This window comes from Hevea brasiliensis, chromosome 4 (assembly GCF_030052815.1).
Source record: "Hevea brasiliensis isolate MT/VB/25A 57/8 chromosome 4, ASM3005281v1, whole genome shotgun sequence".
NCBI lineage: Eukaryota > Viridiplantae > Streptophyta > Magnoliopsida > Malpighiales > Euphorbiaceae > Hevea > Hevea brasiliensis.
This window is the reverse complement of record NC_079496.1, coordinates 293,430-317,686: the sequence shown is the minus strand read 5'-3', so window position 1 is coordinate 317,686 and position 24,257 is coordinate 293,430. Positions and strand designations below refer to the sequence as shown.

General features: G+C 31.7%; 2 protein-coding genes across 9 annotated transcripts; one reads left to right on the top strand and one right to left on the bottom strand.

The window, feature by feature from the left end:
- Window positions 1-417: 417 nt before the first annotated feature.
- On the bottom strand, window positions 418-12,199 carry LOC110669090 (uncharacterized). 5 transcript variants are annotated; one of them, XM_058144829.1, is made up of 26 exons: window positions 11,704-12,192; window positions 11,404-11,467; window positions 11,078-11,166; window positions 10,900-10,955; window positions 10,694-10,769; window positions 10,372-10,438; window positions 9,910-9,976; window positions 9,698-9,764; window positions 8,920-9,003; window positions 8,797-8,838; window positions 8,574-8,607; window positions 8,452-8,492; window positions 7,556-7,633; window positions 7,066-7,134; window positions 6,904-6,969; window positions 6,690-6,818; window positions 6,070-6,126; window positions 5,866-5,955; window positions 5,437-5,502; window positions 4,635-4,703; window positions 4,459-4,563; window positions 4,192-4,317; window positions 2,329-2,387; window positions 2,140-2,176; window positions 1,271-1,448; window positions 418-743 (listed from the first exon to the last, which is right to left on the bottom strand). In XM_058144829.1, exons 1-25 carry the CDS (start codon window positions 11,884-11,886, stop codon window positions 1,296-1,298), a joined length of 1,974 nt encoding a protein of 657 aa, XP_058000812.1. In that variant the 5' UTR covers window positions 11,887-12,192; the 3' UTR covers window positions 418-743; window positions 1,271-1,295. The 5 variants fall into 5 exon arrangements, 2 of the variants coding, with proteins under 2 accessions (XP_058000812.1, XP_021686271.2); XM_021830579.2 differs by having other exon boundaries at window positions 8,452-8,607; window positions 11,704-12,189; XR_002497627.2 differs by lacking the exon at window positions 418-743 and adding an exon at window positions 3,751-3,918 and having other exon boundaries at window positions 1,430-1,448; window positions 4,192-4,306; window positions 8,452-8,607; window positions 11,704-12,199.
- A 6,909-nt stretch (window positions 12,200-19,108) lies between these two features.
- LOC110669099 (aspartic proteinase) lies at window positions 19,109-23,143 on the top strand. 4 transcript variants are annotated; one of them, XM_021830593.2, is made up of 14 exons: window positions 19,109-19,500; window positions 19,729-20,147; window positions 20,235-20,295; window positions 20,395-20,489; window positions 20,579-20,691; window positions 20,829-20,997; window positions 21,075-21,114; window positions 21,536-21,600; window positions 21,704-21,817; window positions 21,916-21,974; window positions 22,050-22,221; window positions 22,361-22,480; window positions 22,793-22,881; window positions 22,966-23,143. In XM_021830593.2, the coding sequence occupies exons 1-14, from the start codon at window positions 19,356-19,358 to the stop codon at window positions 23,051-23,053; spliced, it is 1,749 nt and encodes a 582-aa protein (XP_021686285.2). In that variant the 5' UTR covers window positions 19,109-19,355; the 3' UTR covers window positions 23,054-23,143. The 4 variants fall into 4 exon arrangements, with proteins under 4 accessions (XP_021686285.2, XP_021686287.2, XP_021686286.2 ...); XM_021830595.2 differs by having other exon boundaries at window positions 19,112-19,500; window positions 19,729-20,132; XM_021830594.2 differs by having other exon boundaries at window positions 19,113-19,500; window positions 22,065-22,221.
- The last annotated feature ends 1,114 nt before the right edge of the window (window positions 23,144-24,257 follow it).

Here is a 24,257-nt window from a genome sequence, read left to right as displayed (position 1 = left end):
TTTTGAGAATTTGTTTCCCAAATTCATCAAACCAAAACTGAAAAAAGATTTTACAAATTTGTGCTGAAGTAGTCAGTGGAGAAATGGTCTTTGAGGATGAGCATTATCATTGATTAGGAAATGCAAAGAACAGGATAGAGATAAGTTAATAGTCTACTACATATTTATACAAATTGTTATGGATTATTCGATGAAGATGCTAGGTTTTGAAGAGAAAATTGATATTCTCGTCTAATTTAAACAAGACAATATTCTTAATGGTTACATTTTCAAACATCCTGTACTAACTTGTTTATTTTTGTTAATTGTTATTTTTGTACTCATGAATTATACCCTTTTTAGTTTATATCACAAGAGAGTACATTCAAAACAACAAAATAATAATAATAATAATAATAATAATAAAGAACACAAAAATAAATAAATATAAAGTAAATTTGCGCCCACTGCATTAATTTAATATACACTTATAACATGCATTTTTCTCAAACAGCTACTTGGAGTTTCAGATGCCCTTTACAAACTCTTCATTCCTACTGAAGACTTGCACAACTGAATGACTTACAAGTGGTAAAAGATCCACCTTAAATGGCCCGTGAACTTCCAAAACTTGCCTACATTTCCAGCACTCGCATCTCTATTTGGAATATCCATATACGAAAAACCATATTCAGATCAAAAACTGATTCACATTAGTGATTGTGCTATTTCAGAACATGAAATTTCCATGTGCCTGCCCACACCTGCACAGCAATTTTTTCTCAGAAAATCCAATTGTAGGATTTATTTGATTGTGAATACTGAGTCATCAGATTGGGATTGGGTTGGATTTGGATCAAATATCTAGTTTGGGAATCTTAAAAAAATATGAATTTGGAAGTCAGTAAAATCCAAGATAAATATAATGAACCAAAAAAAAATGTAAGGATTTGAAATAACTATATTAAATATGTTATTTAAAATTCAAATTCAATCCAATATATTCACCTTCATTTCAAATTCAAAATGTGAAATTATTGTTGTAGCTATACCAGATATTTTCTAAATTTTTATGAATTTTAAATTCAAAATTTGAAATCTAAACTTCAAAATTCAAATCCAAATTGATGAACCCAAACGCAGCCTAAAGGAAAATTTAACATGTTCAATTCAAAAAAAAAAAAAAAGAAAAAAAAACTCCAAGTCAATTAACTGAAGCTGCAAACTGAGCGTTCAAACACCTAAAAGGGTGCTTTTTGAAACATCCATTTTCAACTTCAATACCAAATACCTGTAACTGTAAGAGAGAAAGTCCCTCAGTGCCTGGGGTATTTGAACTTGGACTGATGTTCCAAGTCATCCCCACCACTACAGCGCTTCAGAAAAGAGTCCAGTGTTTTCTGCTTTGCAGGGCTGCTTCTCTCCTGGCTGGCTGAAACTTCTAGGGTATTCTCATGGCCATCAAGCATCTAATTCGGCAACAAGTAGAGTCCATTACCCTTCTAATTTGGCAGTAATCCCCAAATGCAAAGTACCTCTAAAATAAGATATGCCTAAAGTTTGCTGTTGCGCATTCATGGATACAAAGTTTTTCCTTCTCTTTCCCCTTTCTACATGTATGTAAACACTAAGCGCAGAAACACGTGCACCCACCATGCATGTGTGTGTGTGCATTAAAGGTATTTCAGCAGTATTTATTTTCAAGTCTTATTTTATGAGTTATGCATGTTTTCATAGAGCTGAACTGCATTTTCTGTAAGTAAAGCAATGTAAAAGTATTTCAGCAATCTATCAGTTTTTTAGGTTTATTTTCTTTAAATCGAAGTTAGCTTATCAATTTCTCAAATCCTATTAGGACATGATATGGGTAATGAATCCCTTAGCTAATTTTCTTGTACTCCCAAATCACACCCCAATCACTACACTTCTACATGGTACATATTTCATTTGAGAGTTACAATCCCTCGTTTACTGCCATCAAATAGCCTCCAAAACAAGCCTAAAAACCCTAACTATATTACTGGCAGAAATGACACTATTGTTTTCACTTTCAGCTACTACATAACTATTAAACAAAACAGCCATACCTAGACCTTACACCTTTTCTCTAAATATTGTGAAAGATTACATCCCTAATTTACAAAGAGAAAATGGAATTACCTGTCCCAAGTTTTCCAACTTGCTCTGAACAACATCCCTGTAGGGAAATAACAGATCCAAGTTATTAACTGATTGATGCCATTGCCATCATCAAAACATCATGAAAAATGCTCACAGCCTTCTTCAAAGAACTCATTTCAGGACTTAGGTCCTATGCAGCTAAAGATATTAGGAGCCAAACAGACGTACCATATAATGTCATCAACAGTGTCATTTGCTAGCAGGTAATAAATATTGACCGAAGAAACCTAAAAGGAAAGAACAACCCCGTCAAGATGTAAGCTAACGGCTATTTGCTCAAAAAATAAAACAGATGAGAATTTAATACTTCAGGAAAGTTAAAACCAGATTCCAGTATTTGCAACTCAATTAAGCCTTAAATTGGGATCATATAAAAACACTCAAATAAACAAGGACAACTAGGGTATGCATTATTCAGCTATAACTTAATAACATGACCAAACTGATGAAATTAAATTATTTTGGTGAGATAATGTTTGGTTTTCGCTTTGGTTCAACTAGTAATCTCTAAAATTTTCATTTATCAATTCGGCTACCTCTAATTTAATAACTGAATTAATTAAACTAACTAAATTTTTATTAATTAATATATACATTTTAATTTTATTATCATTTATTATTATTATTATTTAATAAATTTATTACTATTATTTGATTTATAATTATTCTTTTATTAAAATATATTAGATTATTTACTTTTATAAATAAAATATAATTATAAATATATTTTATTAATATTTTATTAATTAATAATTAACTTTTTTCAATTAGTTCAGTTATAACAGACAAAAGAAAACAGACCAAATATTTTCAGTTTTGGTTATGTTCAGTTTTCTTTTGATTTCTGATTGATTCCGTTATTATTTAGATATTAAATAATTTGGTTAGCTGGAATTTGGTTCGGTGAAACTGAATGCTCATCCCTAAGGACAAGATGTCATGTAACAATCATAGGGAAAATTTCAACCAAAGAGGGGTCAGCAAGTACTTCATGTCAGCTTTATATGTGAAGTTCTTTGGGAGATTTCTACTCAAAACAGTGTACCCTAGCAAAATAGAGGGTCAAAATGGTAATAAAGCTTGCTTGTATCCTTGGGTGTGGAGGTCTCTTTCTGACATCTAAAGATGAGAATTCAATGTTCTTTACAGATCAGACAATCTAATGAATCTTCAATAGATTGATTCACCAAGTAATGACAAGGGGTGAAGGGCCTCTCGTTTTTAGTAGTTTCATGGGGTTGTAAACATGTAGTTGAGTTTTGGGGTTGTGTCTCGGAGTAGAATACAAGACTCAGGAATGACAGCAGTGACTGTTGTCATCCTGGATTCTTAATCACTGGAGCCAGTATATTCATACATGCAACACCACAATTCCCAAGTAAATTTAAAAATAAAAATCATAAAAAAAAAATTCAACAGTAATAACAAGCATATGAAGGAAACTTAGATATAATCCAAATCCTTAGTGTGGGAGCAAATCAAATCAAGTTTCCAGTGAGATTGCTTTAGTTTCGGATAAAAATATAGTGCCTGCACATCATTCAAATACATATCTGATTATCTGTGCATGCAATGATGCCAAGGCCTCACCTACGGTCCTAAAACCTCATATGCCATGCCTTAACAAGTTACAAACACAAAATCTTATCAACATGCCTCCACACACATTTGTTTGTGGTTCCACAAGTACTGCTCGACATGGATCCCAATTCATGAGCAAGCTACCACCCATTACAGACCACCACTTGGCAAAAAGCACTGCAATCATCATCTTTAGAGAGTACGAATATTTCTGATAGCTCAGTGAAACAATTAATGTGACAAACAACAAAAATGAAGATCCTATAGTGTAAAACTGCTATTAGGGCTAAATACTAAGCTAAACCAAACCTTAGTCATGCTAAATTCAGGGCTTCTCATCCTTGTAGAGAGTATCCCAATCATACCCTTTCTAGAAATGAAACATCAATATGATTGACAACTTCTATTCAATATTCTAGAATTCCATATCTCTAATTGCTAATAGTTTACCTGGCCAATCCTGTGAGCCCTATCTTCAGCTTGTATTAGGTCGCCAGGAGTCCAAGACAACTCAGCAAAGATAACAGTGCTTGCAGCCGTTAAAGTTAACCCAACACCTCCAGCTCTGATAGAAAGCTTCAAGATTACATTTCAACAAACCAAACTTAAGAGTTAAATAATGAATTGAATAATAGTCATTTTAAACGTGATATATATGGTATGAACAATGACAAAAAAAAAATTGAACAAAGAAATAAAACAATCAAATTGGCATACCACTGCTGCCTTTATAGCATCCTTTTCCTGGAAATCAGTAACTAATGCTTGCCTTGATGCCGGAGGAGTGCTGCCATCAATGCGAATGCAACCCACTTTCTTTTTCTGGAGATTTTGAAGGTTCCATTATGAGCAAATCTAAAGGAATTATCAAAAAAAAAATTAAGTGGTCTTACAATAAGAAACTCGTGTATTGAATCAATCATGGGTTGATGATGAGCAAATATTAGAAATTTACAGCCTGCCTGCAAGGAGCCATTCAACAACAATCGTTCATCCATTATAAAACAATAATATGCATAATCAAATAAAAAAATTAAATAAAACCACAAGGCAATATTAACCAAAAAAAAAAAGGAAAAATGTTATTTGTGATGACTGCTGTCTATATAGAGCACAGGTGATGAGTTCGACCTATACAACCTAGTTCAGTTTTCAGTACATAGCATACTAGGTATAAGAAATCTATAAATGCTTGTTAATACTTTAATTGAATAATATATTACATAAATGATACATCAATACTAACAATTTAGACCATGAAACCTTAAATGGCTTTCAAAACGAAATCTGGGCATCGTAAGCCATAAATCTATCACATTTTCATGATTGAATACTGAATAGAACCCCACAATTGGCACTAAAATTCGAAGTAGGAATATTCATAATCTCAGTTTTTGCATGTCAGAACACAAAGTACACGTATGACCACAAACCCACCTTTTGTGCTGATAAGCAATAAGCAAAATCCAGAATACATTAGAAAATGTGCTTATGAGTTCAAGCACATGCAAAGATGCCTTTAATCAATCTTTTGATAAACAAAGGGTTACTAAGGAGGAGTCTTTAAAGGAGACTGCCTAAATCCTATTTTCGCACTTGTGCACTTAAAAATTGAGGAAAATGAAAGAGAGTAAAGTTTATGAAAAGGGAAGGAAAATTTTTTTTACATAAAGTAATTAAAGACCATGAAAGTACCTCGATGACAGTTCCCAGATAATCTATGACCCCAGGGATCTTGGCTTCAGCAGAGTCAGTATATATCTGAAATTAAATAGAGTTGGCAACAAAATGAGGCGGGGAAATATTGAATTGGGGAGAAACATGATCTCAAAATTTCAGTCGAAGCCCGCTTGTTAATCTAACAATGAAATTAAAAAAAGGATGCCAGTAACACTATTATGTATTCCACAATATGCATACACAAAGGGGAAATATGCATGTATTGCTCCTAACTTTAATAAAATAATATATATAAAATCAACAATAGTAATGACATTTTAAGCATATTATGGCCCATAAGGGCTTGAGATCTCAAAGAAGAAGACTTAAGTACAAATAATAGACCCCCTCCCTCCACACACACACAAAAAAAAAAGCCATAGCCCACTATTTCTAAGCAAATACCTTATTAATAAGATTCTTCTCGGAAAACTTTAGTGATTCAACCTCCTCAGCAGATAAGCATGCCTTAATTTTTCCTTTTACAAACTCCAACTACAAAACAGATCAATAATACTATCTTACATTATTTTTTTTCATACTACCCGATTGATTTTACACTTTATAGAGCTAGTTTAACAAAAGATAACCATCAATTAGTTAAGTTACCTCACGGAATAAAGCGTTGATTTTTTTCATGTCCTTCTCCACCAAATCTAAGAAAACCTAAGAATCAAGAGATTGTAAAATGTCCATAAGTCATATTCCAAAATTTCATCTTGTATGTGTATAATATAACAGAGCCATGTGTGCATGTAGAAATTCACACGCATATACACAAACAAAGACATGAGTACTGCACGCACAGAGCGAGTACGACAGACATACAAGACAAGCATTTTTCAGTGTTAAGTTAAAGATGATAGCAAACATTCATGCAGTTGACTGCATGCTACAGTATGACAAAATCCAAAAATACTACTTAGGAAAATATTACTTCCAGTCCCCATGAGAATTTTTCCAGTAGATAGCTATTTAATGCCAAAGGAACTGTATAAAGCCAGTCCATCATAGATCTCAAGGAGCTGGACTGCAAAACACTTCCCGAAAGGGGGCTTAAAAAATAATGTCTAGCATTTGAAAATTATTTTGATGTCTCTGATAATTAATGGCTATACTATTCAGCTATTTCACAGCATATATATATTATGTTCGCTAGTAGCATGCGCAAAGCACAAACACCTGCTGAAATCCAACCAGCAAATATTAGAACCAAATAGTGTATTTACTTGCTGTCGACGCTTTACAGGAAGTTCAGAAAGAACATCCTTTTTAAGTCTGCGAATCATAACTGTTGCCTTCATCAAGTTGTGCAATTCTTCATGGTTACTTGCACCTTGATAAACTCCAAAAATTCCCTAGCCAAACAATATTAGACGAAAAATTTTGCTTACTTTCAAAAGAATTTTTAATATAGTAGGTTTTTTAAAATTAAAAACTTACCCCCTTGCAATATCGGTTACCATATTCATGAACATTCTTGTACACACCAGGATACAAAGCTTCCAGCTGCAATGGATAAACACTTTATATAGAATCAATAGACAAAAACCACAAAACACTTCAAATGTCAACAGGCTATCCAGGCTCTAGAATGATAAGTACCTGTTTGAATAGCTCTATTGGTCTGGATAAAGCAGGAGTTCCACTAAGCAGTATTGCATATTGAGCTTTCTGAAATATGAAACCAGTGTCAGTTTCAATCATCAAGAAAAGTGTCCATGATGCAGTCTTCCTATGAAATTGGAACTGAGCTTAGACAAACATCCATAGTAAGTTTAATGCATTCTCTTTAGATTGTCTTGTAGCATCTCTCTCTCTCTCTCTCTCATAGGTTCACTATGCATAATTCCATACTCAACTGAGGCATGACAAATGTCATCAGAACTGATTCTTAATTGAAAACTTGCTTCAGGATATGCATTATTTCTTCCGTGTTACACCAACAGAAACTAATAGTAATAAAGCAACTAACACAAAGGGTTACAATGATTCATGTATTCTGCACACAAACACATATTTTACTAATATGTGGACAAGACAAAGAATAAAGTTAACATATGCAAGCATGTAGTTGTTTGTCAAGAGGAAAGACCTTTATAACCGGAAGAGAGGCAGTTGTCCTCTTTGCTTGAGCATTTTTCATGAAGTGCGACTCATCTGCAATCACAACCTATATAAAATATAACATAAGCATAGATACACAGAATAGGAATTTTTCAATCACCACGCAAGTCAGACAAAGTAACAAGCATAAACACATACTTGCACAGAAATGGACATCTAGATTCAATATTTAATTCAATAAGCAGTTCAATTGTTTAGTCCTTCTTGCACAATATGTTAAACACTTTTAAGACCTATTATCTAGTGTTGATCCAGAGTACTAGCCGAATATCACTTACTTCCTCTCTTTTGGACATTTCAATAGATACTAGGACACCAGTCAAACATCTATGTTTTGATTAGTGAAATCATACTTGATAAAATAATACCTAAAACTAGTAATACTATCAACATTTATGTGTAATTGTGCGTATCATCATCAAAAGATAAATTAGTAAACTACCCAATAAATTTTTGTGTTTGAAAATTTATCCATTAAGAAACAAAAGTGTTCCAATCTTTTCTTGTATTGCAGTATGCTGAACACAGTATAGCCTCATCTCTCTTGGACTAAGCTTCTTTCACATGTTTTTGAACATCCTAACATTTTGCACACTAATGACAGTCTTCTACATGACCTTCATAACAAAATTCTCTTTATCTAATAGGTACATGATAAGTGCACAAACTCTAGTGTTACTTCCTCAGTTCATTGTCCATCATGCATTACTTCTTCACCAAACCCTCTATAATGGATACATTATCTAAGAAAAAGGAAATGCAAAAAACTAGAGTTGCCTTATGAAGACAAAAGACAAAAAAAAAAAAAAAAAAAAAAAAAAAAAAAAAAACACACAATAGAAAGTTCAAACTTTTAATTTTTACCTTAAATTCTGATGCCATTAGAACATTCTGCAACTTAGGGACTACATCATAAGAGATTATGTTGAATAGACCATCAAGATGAATATTGTGCTTGATATTCGATGATACTAATGAGAATCCACCTCTGTTTGATCCACTCCATTGTGATAAAACAACCTATCAATGTTAATTTGTTAGGGAAAGGGGGAAAAACAAACACATGAATAATGCAGTCCCTAGAAAAGAATTCAAAAAGAAACAAAAGCAGAAGAGAGAAAGGCATGAAGCAATGAGACAATATTCTACATCTGACCATGGAAAGATAACATAAACATAGAAGTTTAAAACAGACTACATAAAACATACAAGTATATCTGATGAAGGAATATTCAGCCATTGTTGAATCATCTGCAACAAAACAGAAGTATACAGCCTACTTCAGAAAATGGCTTCTTAAATACTGAAATAAGTATGTAGCAAGAGACTTACTGAAGCCCAATGCAAACGCAGGGAAGATGGTGTGAGTATTAGAACAGGCCAGAAATCACGAAGGCATGAAGTTACAGCAATAGCCTGAAAAACATGAAAAATTCCATTGGCACATGTGAAACAATATTGTATTAAAAAGGGAAAAAGAATGACCTAATTGCCATTTAAAAGACTATTGCCTATCAGGCCTTTTTACATTAAGTTGAATCTAACCGCTCCAAAAATTAATTTAGCCAAATATGATCTTTCCCATCCTTTATCGGATTCAGAACATCAATGCCTAAGAGCAGAAATTGCTTTGAGGAAACCAAAGTATCAAAACACCAAGGTACCTGCCTCTTAACTTATTATCCAAATGCAAGCACAAAAGGATGACGTGTAAAATGTAAAAAATAAAATAATCATAAAATCTAACCGTGGTTTCACAGGAATAACAATCTCACAGCATAATCAGAACATGTTATGCAACACAGTGAGTTGTGTGCATATTAGATGTACATCCTTATGTGCAGAGTGCAGACAAGATGCTAAAGCTGATTATTTTTTATCCTATGTCAAGGCATGACAACAAACAAGGATTATTTATTGAGGCCCTAAGTGTCAACCATATACATCACTAAAACTATCACGCAACTCAGAGAATGCTAGCAGCCCAGCAAGCAGTCATCCCGCATAAAGCTATCACTGAGATTATTACTACAATATTATATCCTCGTGGAAACACTAGTTTTCCACATAAAATAGTAAAAGAAAAGAAAACAAATAAATAACAAATTGCCTGTAAAGTCTTTCCTAGTCCCATTTCATCGGCTAAGAGTGCACGCCCTCCATGCTGCAACACAAACCTGAAGAAGAAGAGGTAAAAACAATTAAACATAAAAGATGAATGATTGAATTATACAAATTATATTTTTATGTTCTCAGAGAAATAATTTATACATTTCAAGTAAAAATGTTTTTAAGAGGAAAAATCCCAAAAACAATACATACCTAACACCATCCCGCTGAAAAGGCAGAAGCTTTGACTCGACATAATTAGGTATCTTGTCATACCAGTCTTTGAGGTGGAAAAAAAAATAATTGAAGACAGCATTCAAAAAAATAAATTAAAAAAAAAGGGTTAAAACATGCTTATATATGGTTACCCTAGAAGAAATTAGAATTGCATTCATCAATGACACATGAAGCCTCAAAGGTTCTGGGTTTTCATCAATTTTACTATGCTATTTAAAGGATTTGAAGACATAGTTGCACCAAAAATTATAATTTACCAAAACTCAATTATTAGAAGTGCTCCAACAAATTCAACATTTGAGAAATAAATACCTTGTTGTAGACAGAGTATATTATAAAAACTTAAAACCCATTAGTAAATAGGTCATTCGCAATTTCATCTATCACAGGCTCAACAATGTAATTGCCTAATTTCATTTTTCTACGTTTAGCATTTACCTCGAAGATCTGGAACAGCAGAAGCAGCAGTAATAGCACGTTGCACCAAGGGATCTAAGTTTTCTACCTTGAAACATTACAAAAAACAACAGAGCAAGCTTAACACATATGGCCAATAAATATGAGAAATTGTTACTTTCAAGTTAAGCAGGAACCCTTTTATTAAAACAAAAGTACCTACTAAACAATCAATAAGGTTAAACACAACCAAAAACTGGAGAGATTATCCCAATGTGTACCATCAATGCAACAACCCAACTATAATCATAAAGAAAAGAACAAGGAAAACAGAAAAAAAGGTCAAGAAAGGTCAAGTTACCACCTCAACATTAGAACTAGATATTTCACTGAAAACTTTTTCAGCTGACAACAAAGAGGACATTGGGAAAATCCATAGTCTGCAAGGTCAACAGTAATGAATCAAGATAAGGAGCAATTTCATAATGATTCCCATACGGGACATGCACTGATGGGCGCACCACTTCAAACTATTTAAAGGAGTTAATACATAAAAAAAAAGAATAGGACCTCTCTTTCGCATTCCAAGTGGCTCTAGCGATCTTGTGGATAGCAGCTACTAATACCTAGTGTAATATAAAGCATAACAAATGATAAAAATTAAATTAAATAAAATAAAATAAAACAAAAATTTATTTTCACAAATAACTCAAACAAGCAAAGACATACAAGCAATGGGAGTTATTACCGGGTCATATGAAAATTTAGCAGCAATATTTCCACTGGCATGAAGAATAAATTTGACAGAGAGCTTTGGTAAACCCTTTGAGCTTTCATCTTCTCAAGCACAAGGCCACAAAAGCAGATAAGAGTCACTATATAGCTAGATAACAATGAAACCGGTGCAAAGACAGTTACAACGGCAGGAAAGCAAAAGACTAGTCAATTTATCTTAGAACCATAATTTGAGACAATTCTAAAGAAAGAGGTATCTTTGTTTTTTAAAAGAAGCAATCTCCATATAAACGTACAAGGCCATGTAGAGCAGATAACACATAACAGAAAGAAACTGACCAGACTTTACTTTGGGTATAACCGAAGTGGGTAGTAATCTGGTTACAGCAGGCGAAGATTCCACCTAAAATAGGATGAAGGAAAATTAAGGCAGTAATCCCAATAATTCAAATTCATTAGGCTATGTATTGGGAAGGAATTGTTATTGTGAAGCCAATACGAACATTGCTTGCAGGAATGATGCGAATTCAACATCAAAAACAATCTATATACTACGGAATAGATTCAAATGGGAAAGAAATAAAAGAGGTACTAGTAAGTCAAGACATGAGAAAAGAAAATAAAAGGGGAGAACTTTACCTTTTTAGTAGGAGACTCAAAGATGGCTTTGGTGTTGTTACAATGTAACTGTAGGGTTTTATTAGAAGAAGAAGAAGAAGAGTAGTGTTGTTGCTGCTGTTGAGCGATCTTCCGGTAAGCGTCTTTCTCAAGGGAATCGAGTTGTTCTGCGCTTAAACCCCAGTCGTCATCGTCGAAGTCCATTCTTTTTGTTTCTTTGGAGCGCTCTTTCCTGCCAATCTTGTTTCAATTTTTCAAGTTGCAATTGACCATTTGTCGGGTTTCGTTGTAGGCGATTTCCAATAGATGAAGAGAGGTTTTAGGAATTTAAAAAGTTTAATCGAAGCTAAACGAGTTCCCAGTTGTCCTTGGGAGCCCCAAATTTTGTTTCTTTATTTCCTGCCAATGCCATCACCATTCACCTGCTCTCGCTGTTTCTCTGTAAAACTCGCAACGAAGTAACAGAACTCCAGACTCCGAAAATAATTTCAAAATTAATTTTGTGGGCAAATTAGTTAGTAAATTTTATTTTTTAAAACAATTCAATTTTAAAAATTTGATTAAAAGTTAAAAACAATACGTTCAATCCATAATTAATTTTGAAGCTATACTAAAAGAAAACGGAGATTTCTTTAATAATAAATTCAGAAATTAAGATTTAATTATTTCAACATTAAACATTAAATTTATTCACGAAATTAATTTTAAAACAATTGAAAATTAAATGTTTATTTTTTATATTCATTAAAAATTTGTGAATTATGAAAAAAAACTATTGCTAATACAGAATAACCATCTAACGAAACTACTATATTTTTTCTTTATAGTTGATTCTTAAATTTTATGTCATGTTTTATTTATTCTTTAATTTTAATTTATTATTAAAAAAATTTTAAACTTTAATTTTGTTTAAAAGAAATCCTTTAACTAATAATAATAAGTTTTCATATTAAAAAATCTCTCTAAGTTATTGTGTAATATTTACGAATATAGTTTCAGCACTTTCCAATCAAAGGTAAATCTTTCTATGGCATTGATATTTTTGTGATTAATTGAAATGGCTAGTATTTTTTTTTTTTTTTAGTGTGTGATGAAATGAGTAAAAATATAATTTAATTATTTTTTAATCTGAAAACTTATTATATATAAATTTTTATATATTGGATTAACTTTTTAAAGGATAGACTATAAAATTTACCCTCAATATTTATATATAATTTTTTTAGTATTGCATTAATATTATGAAATACAATGAAAACAATAAAATATCACTATTTTAAATATGATAATTATTGTTTTGTTAGACTATGTTTGAAAGAACTCCACCTAAATAGTTTGTTCTTAGCCGATCCCAAGCCCGTATAAAGGAGGAGGGTTGCAGTAAGTGACAACCAGCGTAAAAATTTCGTCACACCTCGTGATATGAATTCAAATGATATAAACGTTAGGGCATTCTCTACTTACGACGCGCTACATCGAAATCCGGATGTATTGAAGAATATGCAAAGGTGCAGGACGTTCACCAAAAGTGACATGCTACGCCACTCCGGTGCTAGGGTGTGGTGTTAAATGAGCAAGGGTTTCCACATAATGGACGGGTATGGGTATAAAAGTTAGTCTATAGAGCAAATAGAAGAACAAATAGTGGAACAGAACACAAGATAGGCATAGAGAACAATAAAAGATATCATAGAAGGAGATCAATTAGGAAGGAACAAGATAGGAGGAGAATCAGGGTTTGTGGATACCTTGGAAAGGAGAAGGGTGAATATTGCTTGCATTCAGGAGACTAAATGGGTAGGAGAGAAAAGCAAGAAAGTTGGTAATTCAGGGTACAAACTGTGATTTATCGGAAATGAGAGGAACAAGAACGGAGTGGGCATAATCATAGACAGGACATTGAAAGATGTTGTAATAGCTGTGAAAAGCGTAGGAGATAGATTTATACTAGTAAAGCTAGTACTAAAAGGAAAAACGATAAATGTAGTTAGTGCTTATGCCCCACAAATAGGACTAGATAGTGAGAGTAAACAAAGGTTTTTGAAAGATATGGATGATCTAATACAAAGCATATCGAATGAATAGAATATTTTCATCAGTGGAGATTTGAATGGACATGTAGAAAATGATAGACAAAGTTATGAGAATGTCTATGGAGGTTTTGGTTTTGGCAGCCGAAAATGAGGAGGAAAAAAGTATCATAGAATTTGCTATGGCATACGACCTAATGCTACCAAATACCTACTTTATAAAAAGAGAGTCACATTTAATGACTTTTAAAAGCGAGCAATATAAAAGTTAAATTGACTCTCTCTTAACCATAAAGACAAATAGAGCTCTATGCAATAATTGCAAGGTCATTCCAGGAGAGGCTTTAACAAGTCAACATCAGTTAGTGGTATTGGATGTCAAGTTAGGAACAATTCAAATAAGGTTAGAAGAAATAGTGTAGCTCGAACAAAGTGGCAGGAGTTCAAAGGAGTAAAGCAAGTGAATTTCAAAAATGAGCTTCTTGAGTCCGAAGCATGAAAGCTGGATATGGAGGCCAATGATATGTGGATACAAATGGCATCAAAGATTAGAGAAGTAGCTAGAAAAGTACTTGGACAGTCTAAAGGACATGGACCACCCTCAAAAGAGAGATGTTGGTGGAATGAGGAAGTACAAAAGGTAGTGAAGAGAAAGAGGGAATGGTATGGGAAATTACTAACTGTGATAATAATGAGGCATATGAACTGTATAAGATAGTAAAGAAAGAGGCAAAAAAGACAGTTAGTCAAGCAAGAGCTCAGGCCTTTGAAAAGTTATATGAAAAACTTGAAACTAAAGAAAGGGAGAAAGATATTTATAGATTAGCAAGGAGGAGAGAAAAGAAATGTCAAGATCTCAATCAAGTTAGGTGCATTAAGGATAAATAAGGAAAAGTATTGGTGAAAGATGAGGACATTAAAGAAAGATGGCTAAATTATTTTGATGATATCTTTAACAATAGTCAAAGTGATAATAGTGCGAATATAGACTACATAGTAGTAGAAAAGAATGTGAATTATACTATAATGATTAGATTTTTAGAAGTAAATGAAGCAGTTAAGAGAATGAAAATGAGTAAAGCCTATAGACCCGATGGAATACAAATTGAAGTGTGGAAGTGTTTGGGAGATAAGGGAGTGACATGATTAACTAAATTATTTAATAAGATTCTAAACTCAAAGAAAATGCCTGATGAATGGAGGAGAAGTATTTTAGTACCTATTTTTAAAAACAAGGGAGACATACAGAGTTACTTAAACTATAGGAAAATTAAACTCATGAGCCATACTATGAAGTTGTGGGAGAGAGTTGTGGAACATCGATTACGTCATGACACTTCTATCTCTCCCAATCAATTTGATTTCATGCCCGGTCGTTCAATTATGGAAGCGATCTTTCTCATTAAAAGCTTGATAGAAAAATATAGATATGTGAATAAAGATCTACACATGGTTTTTATCGATTTGAAGAAGGCTTATAATAGTATTCCAAGAGATGTCTTATGGAGAGTGTTAGAACAAAATAGGGTATCTATTATATACATACAAGTGTTGAAAGATATGTATAAAGAAACAACTACTTTTGTGTGCACAGTGAGAGGGGACACAAGAGATTTTTTTATTTCAATTGGATTACACCAAGATTCAGCTGTAAGCCCTTACCTTTTTACATTAGTTTTAGATGAATTGATGAAACATATACAAGAGAGTATCCCTTAGTGCATGATGTTTGCAGATGATATAGTTCTGATAGATGAGACGCGAGAATGAGTCAATAGAAAGCTAGAGCTTTGGAGAAGTACTCTAGAGTCAAAGGGTTTTAAGTTAAGTAGAACGAAGACAGAATACATGCATTGCAAGTTCAGTGAAGGCCGAACTGGTGATATGGAAGAAGTTAGTTTGGATGGAGTGGTACTGCCCCAAAGTAATCACTTTAAATATCTCGACTCAATCCTTCAAGTAGATGGGGGATGTGAGGAGGATGTTAGTCATAGGATTAAAGCTGGATAGTTGAAATGGAGAAGTGCCACGGGAGTTTTATATGATTGCAAGATTCCCAATAAGTTGAAAGGAAAATTTTACCGTACAACTATACGACCGGCTATGTTATATGGTAGTGAGTGTTGGGCACTGAATGAGTCGTATGTGTCTAAGATAAGAGTTGCGGAGATGATAATGTTAAGGTGGATGAGTGGTTATACTAGACTAGATAAGTCTGTAGTGAAAGCGTTAGAGAAAAGGTAAGAGTGGTGCCAATTGAGGATAAGTTGATAGAAGGGAGATTGAGGTGGTTTGGTCATGTGAAGCGTAGACATACGGAGGCTCCAGTTAGATAAGTAGAGCACATTAGGTTAGGAGATAGAAAGAAAAGAAGGGTTAGACCTAAACTGACTTGGAGGAGAGTAGTATAACACGACCTATAAGTATTACACATTTCCGAGGATTTAACCCAAAATCATTTAAAATGAAGAAAGATAATTTATATAGCGGACCACAAATTCTTGGGATAAAAACTTAGTTGAGTTGATTTGAAACTATATTTGAAAGGGAAACTTCAGAGATACAGTATGAGTTTTAAAGCAATAGGATTGCTTGAGAATAAAATTTTTTAAGAAATAAGATATTTAAGGTATTTTAGCCTTAAATTTTTATTTTTAAAACTAATTAAATTAATAAATTAGGTAAGTTTATTGTCTCATTTTAATTTAGGGTAATTGAATATATATATATATATATATATATATATATATATATATATATATATATATATATATATATATATGACTTGAGCAAACTTCTTCTTCTTAAACTAATTTTTGGAGTGGAAGTAAATTCGGTCTATTTTTCTATCTGGTATCAGAGTTTGTCCTGCTCTAATATTGAGCCACAAATTTCATGCTCCAATATTTATGCCTCCCCTTTAGTTAGCTTTTGAAGTAGAGTTAAATCTAATTCATTTTTTCTTTACTTTATTTCTATAGTTTTTGCCTTATTTTATATACTCTATGCAAATATACTATAACATTTTGTTTGTATCCTTAATTGTGAAAATGAGAAATGAAGAGAAAATGAATGAAAAAAAGTTCAATTTCCTTTATTTTATTTAGATAGATTATTATAATATGAGATCAATACAAATTTTCTCTTAAAAGAGATAAAATAACTATTATACATTTATTTTCTTCATACATTTAACGGCATCTAATGGTCTAATCCTTTGCTTGGACCCTTAATTGTGTAAAGGAAATTAAGAGAAATTAAATGGGATAAATGAGAAGAAATTAAATGAAATATAATTTCTTTAATTTATTTAAATAAATTATTAAAATGTAAGAGAAAAACAATTTATCTCTTAAAAAAATAACTATTATATTTTTATATCTAAATTAATTATATAAGAATAAATATATAGCAATTAATTTTATCCTTTAGATTTAATAATAGTTTTTGTTAATACCATAGCAAATTCACTGGACTGAATTTTTTGCATAATAATATTATCGTGCATAACAATTGGCTATAGATGAATGATCGAAATAATATATTATAAAAGAGTATTTAAGTAATTTTAATATAAATAACATATATTTCTCTCTACTTCTCTTTAATTCAGGGGAAAACATTTTAAAAAGTTTGTAAAAATTTAAGAAATATATTTTCTCATCCTTTATTTTTTTATTTTTTCTTTACTCTATTTAATATCCAAATAAGAGAATTTAGAAAGTTTTTTTTTTCGTCTATCAATTTTCTCTCAAATAAAATAAAAGGTAAATAATTTTTATATAAATAATGCATTTATTTTCACATTTCTGTCTATTTATTTCCATCTCACCATAATTTAAAAAGAAAAATTTTGAGCCAATTAAGCGAATTTGGAAAGTGAAATTTCTTCTATGTTGTCCTTCTCTCTCATCCTTTTTATCTCGTCTATTTACATAGTATTTGATTCAATTCAACTATAAATTTAGATTTTCTTTTTCAAATGAATTCTAATTAGAACCATTTGATATAGCATCACTTAAAATGTATGGTTCATTTGAATTCCATGTAGTTCATGTTTAGTGTATGTTCATAATTAAAATTTATTTATTCACTTTCTAAACTATTCACCATAATAAAATTAACAAAATTATATGTTTATCCTCTATGAAAAAAATTTACGCCTAATAAGTTTATAATAATTAACAAATGTATAAATTAATTAATAATATATTAACAAATATAAAATAAATTTATATGTCATATTACAAAAGATTTTTAGAAAGTATAAAGTGACTTGGTATGGGAAAATTAGAATGTGAAATAAGTAAAAAGATGGACAGTCGAGTGAATTTTTTAATATGAACATTTTAATTTAAAAGGTGGTTTTATGCTAATTTTATGAAATTAATTTTAAATTCTATAAGAATTAGTTTTAGTTATATAAATTCTATGAAATTGAATTTTTGGATTAATTTTCTTAAAAAAATTGAAAAAAAAAACACAAAATTCAATTAATTTTATAAAATTAAATTAAACATAATTTTAATATCCAAATAATAAAAATTAATTTTTTTTTATTTTCTCGTTATTTCACACTATTCAAACAAAAGTTAAAAGTTATCACTTCTGGTATATTTACTTTCTGAGACGATAACACTAATATAATCTATTAAGGATAAGCTTATCATTTTATTCAAAATTCTGAATCCTATTTTAATTAAATCTCCTTTAATGGGATATCAACAAAATTCTATCAATGCTTGTACAAGAAGCTTAAACCTATAGCCATTTTGATACACTAGTCCACTTATTCTCTACTAGTCCATACCGGAGAGTTTAATAATTTGATCTTTTAACTTTTTTTAATCCTTAATTGAGCACAGAAAATAAAAAGAAAATAAAAATAAAAAAATAAATAAATAATATAAAAAAATTTAAATTTAATTTTTTATTATTTAAATACTTTACTAAAATAAGAAAGAAATGAAATTGTCTTCCTATTAAAAATACTTAATTGCTACGAGTTTATAATTTTATTATTATATCACATTAAGGATATATAAATAACTTTAATATAAATGATATTTAATTTTCTCTATTTCACTCTAAAATAGGGAAAAATATTTTTAGGTATAGAAGAAAAATTAAAAAATATAATTTTTTTTTCTTTTATGTTTTATTTATTTTTTTCTCTATTTATTATAAAAAAAAATTAAAAAAATTATATTTATTTTCTTTTCCCATTTTCTCCGCTCCCTTCTATCCAAACAAAGGGGTAAAGAAATTTCCTATGCCAATGGACAATGAGGAATGGATAAGTAAGCGCGAAATTCCATCTGTCAGCATGGATGATAAACAAGACACTCTCCATCCAAAATATCTTACACAATTCCGCACGGTAGTAATAATTGTAATATTATCCGCCTCCCGAGCAAAAAAGAAAAAGAAGTGTATTCTGTTATGTATAACTATAACAGCATCCTCAGTAATTAATTAACAAAACCCATCTTCTTGAAGGAAAAAAAAAAGGCCGGTCGCAGTACTACTGATTGGTAAGTTTGTATCCTAATCCCATTCCATGGCCATGATCACGAATGCCTCTTTGCAGATGATGAAATACAGGTTCTAGCCGGGGAAATAACGCGGTGGCTTCGTCTACGGATGAAGCCACCAAAGTGTATGAAACCCAAGATGGTACGGCCGTCCCCAGAGTTGTGGACAAATGAAGTCTTGTACTTTTTAACGGGCAATAACTTCACTCACCCAACTTATTCTTTCTTCATGAAGTCTGGAACTTTTTATGCAGGTTTGTATTATTTTACCATTTTCCATGTACCCGTTAACGCCTTTTTCTTTAAGCTCTTCAATTAACCATCTACTTGAGCAATCGGAAATTTTGGTTAACTAAGAGAGAGGTGGAATGAGTGAAATTGCCTCCTAATATTTATTTTCACTTGTACCCCTTTAATGTTCTTCTGCCATTTGCATATCAGCCTTGGCCAAATTTTATAAAATTGCCATAAACTTTATGCAGAAACTTCCTTCATCATGTCAAACCAGCCTACTGTTACTGTTCTGAGAGTCTGGTTCAGATTTCTTCTATTTGCAGTCTGTTTAGGGGCATGGTTGGGTGGTTCCTGGGCTTTTACAGCTTCCTCTAATGGACTAGTGAAAATTGGTCTAAAGAAGCGGCGTTTAGACCTTTACAGCATTAATGCTGCAAAGATCACTAGAGCTGATACTTCCTATGATACGGGTATTGGAGATACTGATGCTAGCTTCGAAAGGCCAAAAGCTGATCTAGTATACCTAAAGAATTATCTTGATACCCAATATTATGGAGAGGTTGCCATTGGATCACCACCACAGAGTTTCACTGTCGTCTTTGATACTGGCAGCTCCAATCTTTGGGTTCCATCTTCAAAATGCGTTTTGTCTGTTAGTCCTACATTGGTTGACTAATATTGATTATCAAATGTTCTAAATTCTAATGTTTCGGCATTGCATCTGATTATTTTGTAAAACATCACTCTGTTGCAGATTACTTGCTATTTCCATTCCAAGTTCAGAGCAAGGATGTCCCGAACTTATACCAAGATTGGTAATTTTGCCCTTGAACTACTTTTGAATGTCTCTTGATTGTTGAACTAGAACATAGTGACAACACATTTGGAATCCATTTTGTGAATTCCTTATTTAGGAATACCTTGCAAAATTCACTATGGTTCTGGATCCATTTCTGGTTTCTTCGGCCAAGATCATGTCAAACTTGGGGATGGTACCATTAGAGATCAGGTGCATGAGTTTTTCTTCAATAAAAATATATCCTTTAGACGTGATTGTATTTCTGCTGAAACGGTGTTATGACCTTTACCATCATTCAGGAGTTTGTCGAGGTTACAAGACAAGGATTTTTAGCATTCTTAGGTACACAGTTTGATGGGATACTTGGGCTTGGTTTTCAGGATATTGCTGTCGGGCAAGCTGCACCACTGTGGTACGGTTCTGGCAGAACCATAATAGTTTAATTATTTGACTGTATAATCTTCCATCAATAAAGGAAGAGCGAGAGATAGTTTTAAAGGATGTTTCTCTTTGTAGTATTGTTCTTGATGCTTAATGCTCCATGTTCAGGTTTAATATGGTACAACAGGGTCATGTCAGCCAGAAAATTTTCTCTCTTTGGCTAAATCGCGATCCAACAGCAGGATTGGGAGGTGAGATTGTCTTTGGAGGTCTTGACTGGAGGCACTTCAGAGGTGACCATACATATGTCCCAGTAACTGAAAGGGGTTACTGGCAGGTAGCTGGAGTTGAAAATTTGTTGATTTCTTCCAGATTTTTCCATAATCCAAAACTAACCAATGTTCAACTTCCCAGATTGCGGTGGGAGATATATTCATTGCAAACAATTCAACAGGTGATGTTATAGTATATTGACAAAGTATTGTTGGGTTATAGCTTATATTTATCTACAAATTTCTTACTTTTGGTTACTTTTAGATGAAATTTTATTCCAAAACATAATGTTACAGAAGATCACACAAGGTCTATAAAAACTATGATTCATTTTTTTTTGTTTTGCTCGCAATGAATGGTCCCTATGCTCTTTAATCAAGACTGGCTGATTGTATTACGCAAGACAAACTTTATATTGACAGAAATTTGTTCGAAGTTATTCTTGTCTTAGGTGTTTTCAATGCAACTTCACTTCTTTAATATTTAACTGGACGTTTAAACTAATATTTGCTCATTGAGTAGAATATGCAATTCTAGAATTATGTTCCCATGTTAGATGTAGATAGGCTAACAATCTCTAAACCAATGTTTGAAATTCCTAGGACTGTGTGAACACGGATGTGCTGCCATTGTGGACTCAGGAACCTCCTTTCTTGCTGGTCCAACTGTAAACTTTTTCTACCTAAAGATCTGCTAGTTCTTAACTACTGTAGTTTTTTTTTCCCTCTAAATTTTTCTTTTGAGCTACTCTTACCAGTTCCTATTTTCAGACTATTGTGACTCAAATTAACCATGCCATTGGTGCGCAAGGAATTGTGAGCTTAGAATGTAAAACTGTCGTCTCTAACTATGGAAATTTGATATGGGAAACATTAATATCTGGGGTTTGTTCTTTCTTTCTTTCTTTTTTCCAAAATTTGTATTTCAACTCTCTTAGTTTAACCATTAGTCTTACTTCTTACACTTAGTGGCATCTTTGCAGTTACGGCCTGAAATCATATGTGTGGATATTGGACTTTGTGTATATAATAATGGTTCTAGGTATGTGAATGCAAGTTTATTTTATTTATTTTTAACTTTTTTCTCTTGCTTTGTTTATTTTCAATTACAAACCAGTATTGAAACCTACAGGACTGTTCTGGAGACTTTGGTAGATGATCAAGTTGCGAATAAATCAACTGTTGATGAGAGTGCCCTATGTACTTTCTGTGAGATGATTGTTTTCTGGATTCAAGTACAACTTAAACAACAGAAAGCAAAAGAAAAAATATTCAAATATGTGGATGAGGTGATTTCTTTTCATGCAATGACACTCTATTCTTTTACCTGAAATATCACAATAATGATGAATTTGTGCATGGTAAAATTAACATTCTATTGTTTCTTGATTTCTTAATTTTAAATTTGAATCTATATTTTTGTTAAAGCTGTGCGAGAGGCTTCCAGATCCAATGGGAAAATCATTCCTTGATTGCAATGACATCACGGGCATGCCACATGTTTCATTCACCATTGCAAATAAATCCTTTCCGCTGTCTCCAGAACAGGTTTTGCTATTGGTGTGATTTATTTTTTTCACTACTGATAAATCATAAGCAACATGATATTCTGCTTTGTTTCACAAGTTGCAACAATGCTTTCAATAAAGTTAAATGGGAACAACAAATTAGAAATGTAAGCTTGCGTTTTGACACTGATCATCACAGTGCAGATATCTTTGGCACTGTGAAAGCATGCATTAACTTGGTTGAAACTCAATTTTCATGCTCATTTCCTGAAAATTATTGCTTTTATACATATGTCAGCTTTCCTTATAGATTATTGGTTTCCCTCGTGAGAGTAAAACTCTGTTTGTTCAGTATGTTGTTAGAGTGGAGCAGAAGTATGCTACAATCTGCCTGAGTGGTTTCACTGCATTGGATGTGCCTCCTCCACAAGGTCCCCTTTGGTATGTCACAGCTCATTCATTTATGACTTTGATTGTGATTTAAGCAGTGTACATTGGGAAGTTTTATACCCATATTGGTTGCAGGATTCTTGGGGATGTCTTCTTGGGAGCATATCACACTGTGTTTGACTTTGGTAATCTTCGGGTGGGCTTTGCAAAAGCGGCCTGGTAGTCCACTTGAGTTTTTTTTGGCTCTATTCTCCATGTTTGAAACGATTATGATGCATACATAGATAAGCCTACTTTATTATTATTATTATTATTGTTATTATTATTATTATTATTTTGCTCTATTCTCTATGTTAAAAACGGTTATGATGCATACATGGATAAGTTTTGCCTTCATTTAGGCAAAAAAAAAAAAATTGCTGCGTGGTAGTCTACTTGATTTTTTTTTTGCTCTATTATCCATGTTTAAAACGATTATGATGCATATATAGATAACCTTACTTTATTATTAGTATTTTGCTCTATCCTCTATGTTAAAAAGGGTTATGATGCATACATAGATAAGTTTTGCCTTCATTTAGGCAAAAAAAAAAAAACAAGAAAAAAAAAAAAAATCCTTTTAAAACATCAACTTTCACTAGCTGAGAATAGAACCCGGCGTCCGTGCTGTGGCAGGGTACCATTCGGCCACTGGACCGCTGGAGCTGGTTCTAAAGAATATAGAGTAAAAATAATATAGAAAAGATGGTTCTCTTTCATGAGACTACATTTCTATAATAATTTTTAGAATTTTATTATGTAATACTTAAGAATACGTTGGATATGAGGTTAAAAAATTAGGGGGGGAGGGGTTAAATGTTATTATGATAAATTTTAACTCTAACAGGGTAATTATTAATCTAATCCCTTCAAAAGTTAGTATTTAACCCATAAATAGGGTAAATGTTAGCTAGGCTAAAAATTAATTTAATTTCATTTAAATAATATTAACAATGGATTAAAAGTTATAAGAGTAATAATTATTTTTTATTAATCTCATACTAATATCAAAAGTAAAGATATTTATAAAAAAAATTTTAAAGAAGTATAGTAATTGGCCTTTCAAATAATCTATTAATCCTTTAAAATGTTATTTCTACGATATTATATATAGTCTTTAATAATTTTTAGAGATAAAATATTTATCATTAAATATATAATAATTTAATTTTTTTAATATTATAATAATTAATATAAATTAAAATTTTAATATTATTTTAATAATAATTATACTTATACTAAAAAATGTATTATATTCTGTAATATAATAATTCTATAATTATAATCTTATTAAAATTTTTAATTTATTAAAAATTTTTAATTTTTTTAATAAAATTATTAAGTATATATATATAATTAAATAAAAATTTAGCGTTAATTACATATTA

What these genes read in the sequence shown, in the direction of transcription:
- LOC110669090 (XM_021830579.2), bottom strand. Translation starts at nt 11,886, where the DNA reads ATGGACTTCGACGATGACGACTGGGGTTTAAGCGCAGAACAACTCGAT. An exon ending in TATACCCAAAGTAAAGTCTG is followed by an intron (nt 11,167 to 11,403) that starts GTCAGTTTCTTT and finishes GTGCTTGAGAAG; the next exon opens with ATGAAAGCTCAAAGGGTTTA. An exon ending in CTGTAAAGCGTCGACAGCAA is followed by an intron (nt 6,127 to 6,689) that starts GTAAATACACTA and finishes CTTGATTCTTAG; the next exon opens with GTTTTCTTAGATTTGGTGGA.
- LOC110669099 (XM_021830593.2), top strand. Translation starts at nt 19,356, where the DNA reads ATGAAGCCACCAAAGTGTATGAAACCCAAGATGGTACGGCCGTCCCCA. An exon ending in GGGAAACATTAATATCTGGG is followed by an intron (nt 21,818 to 21,915) that starts GTTTGTTCTTTC and finishes GCATCTTTGCAG; the next exon opens with TTACGGCCTGAAATCATATG. An exon ending in GTATATAATAATGGTTCTAG is followed by an intron (nt 21,975 to 22,049) that starts GTATGTGAATGC and finishes ATTACAAACCAG; the next exon opens with TATTGAAACCTACAGGACTG.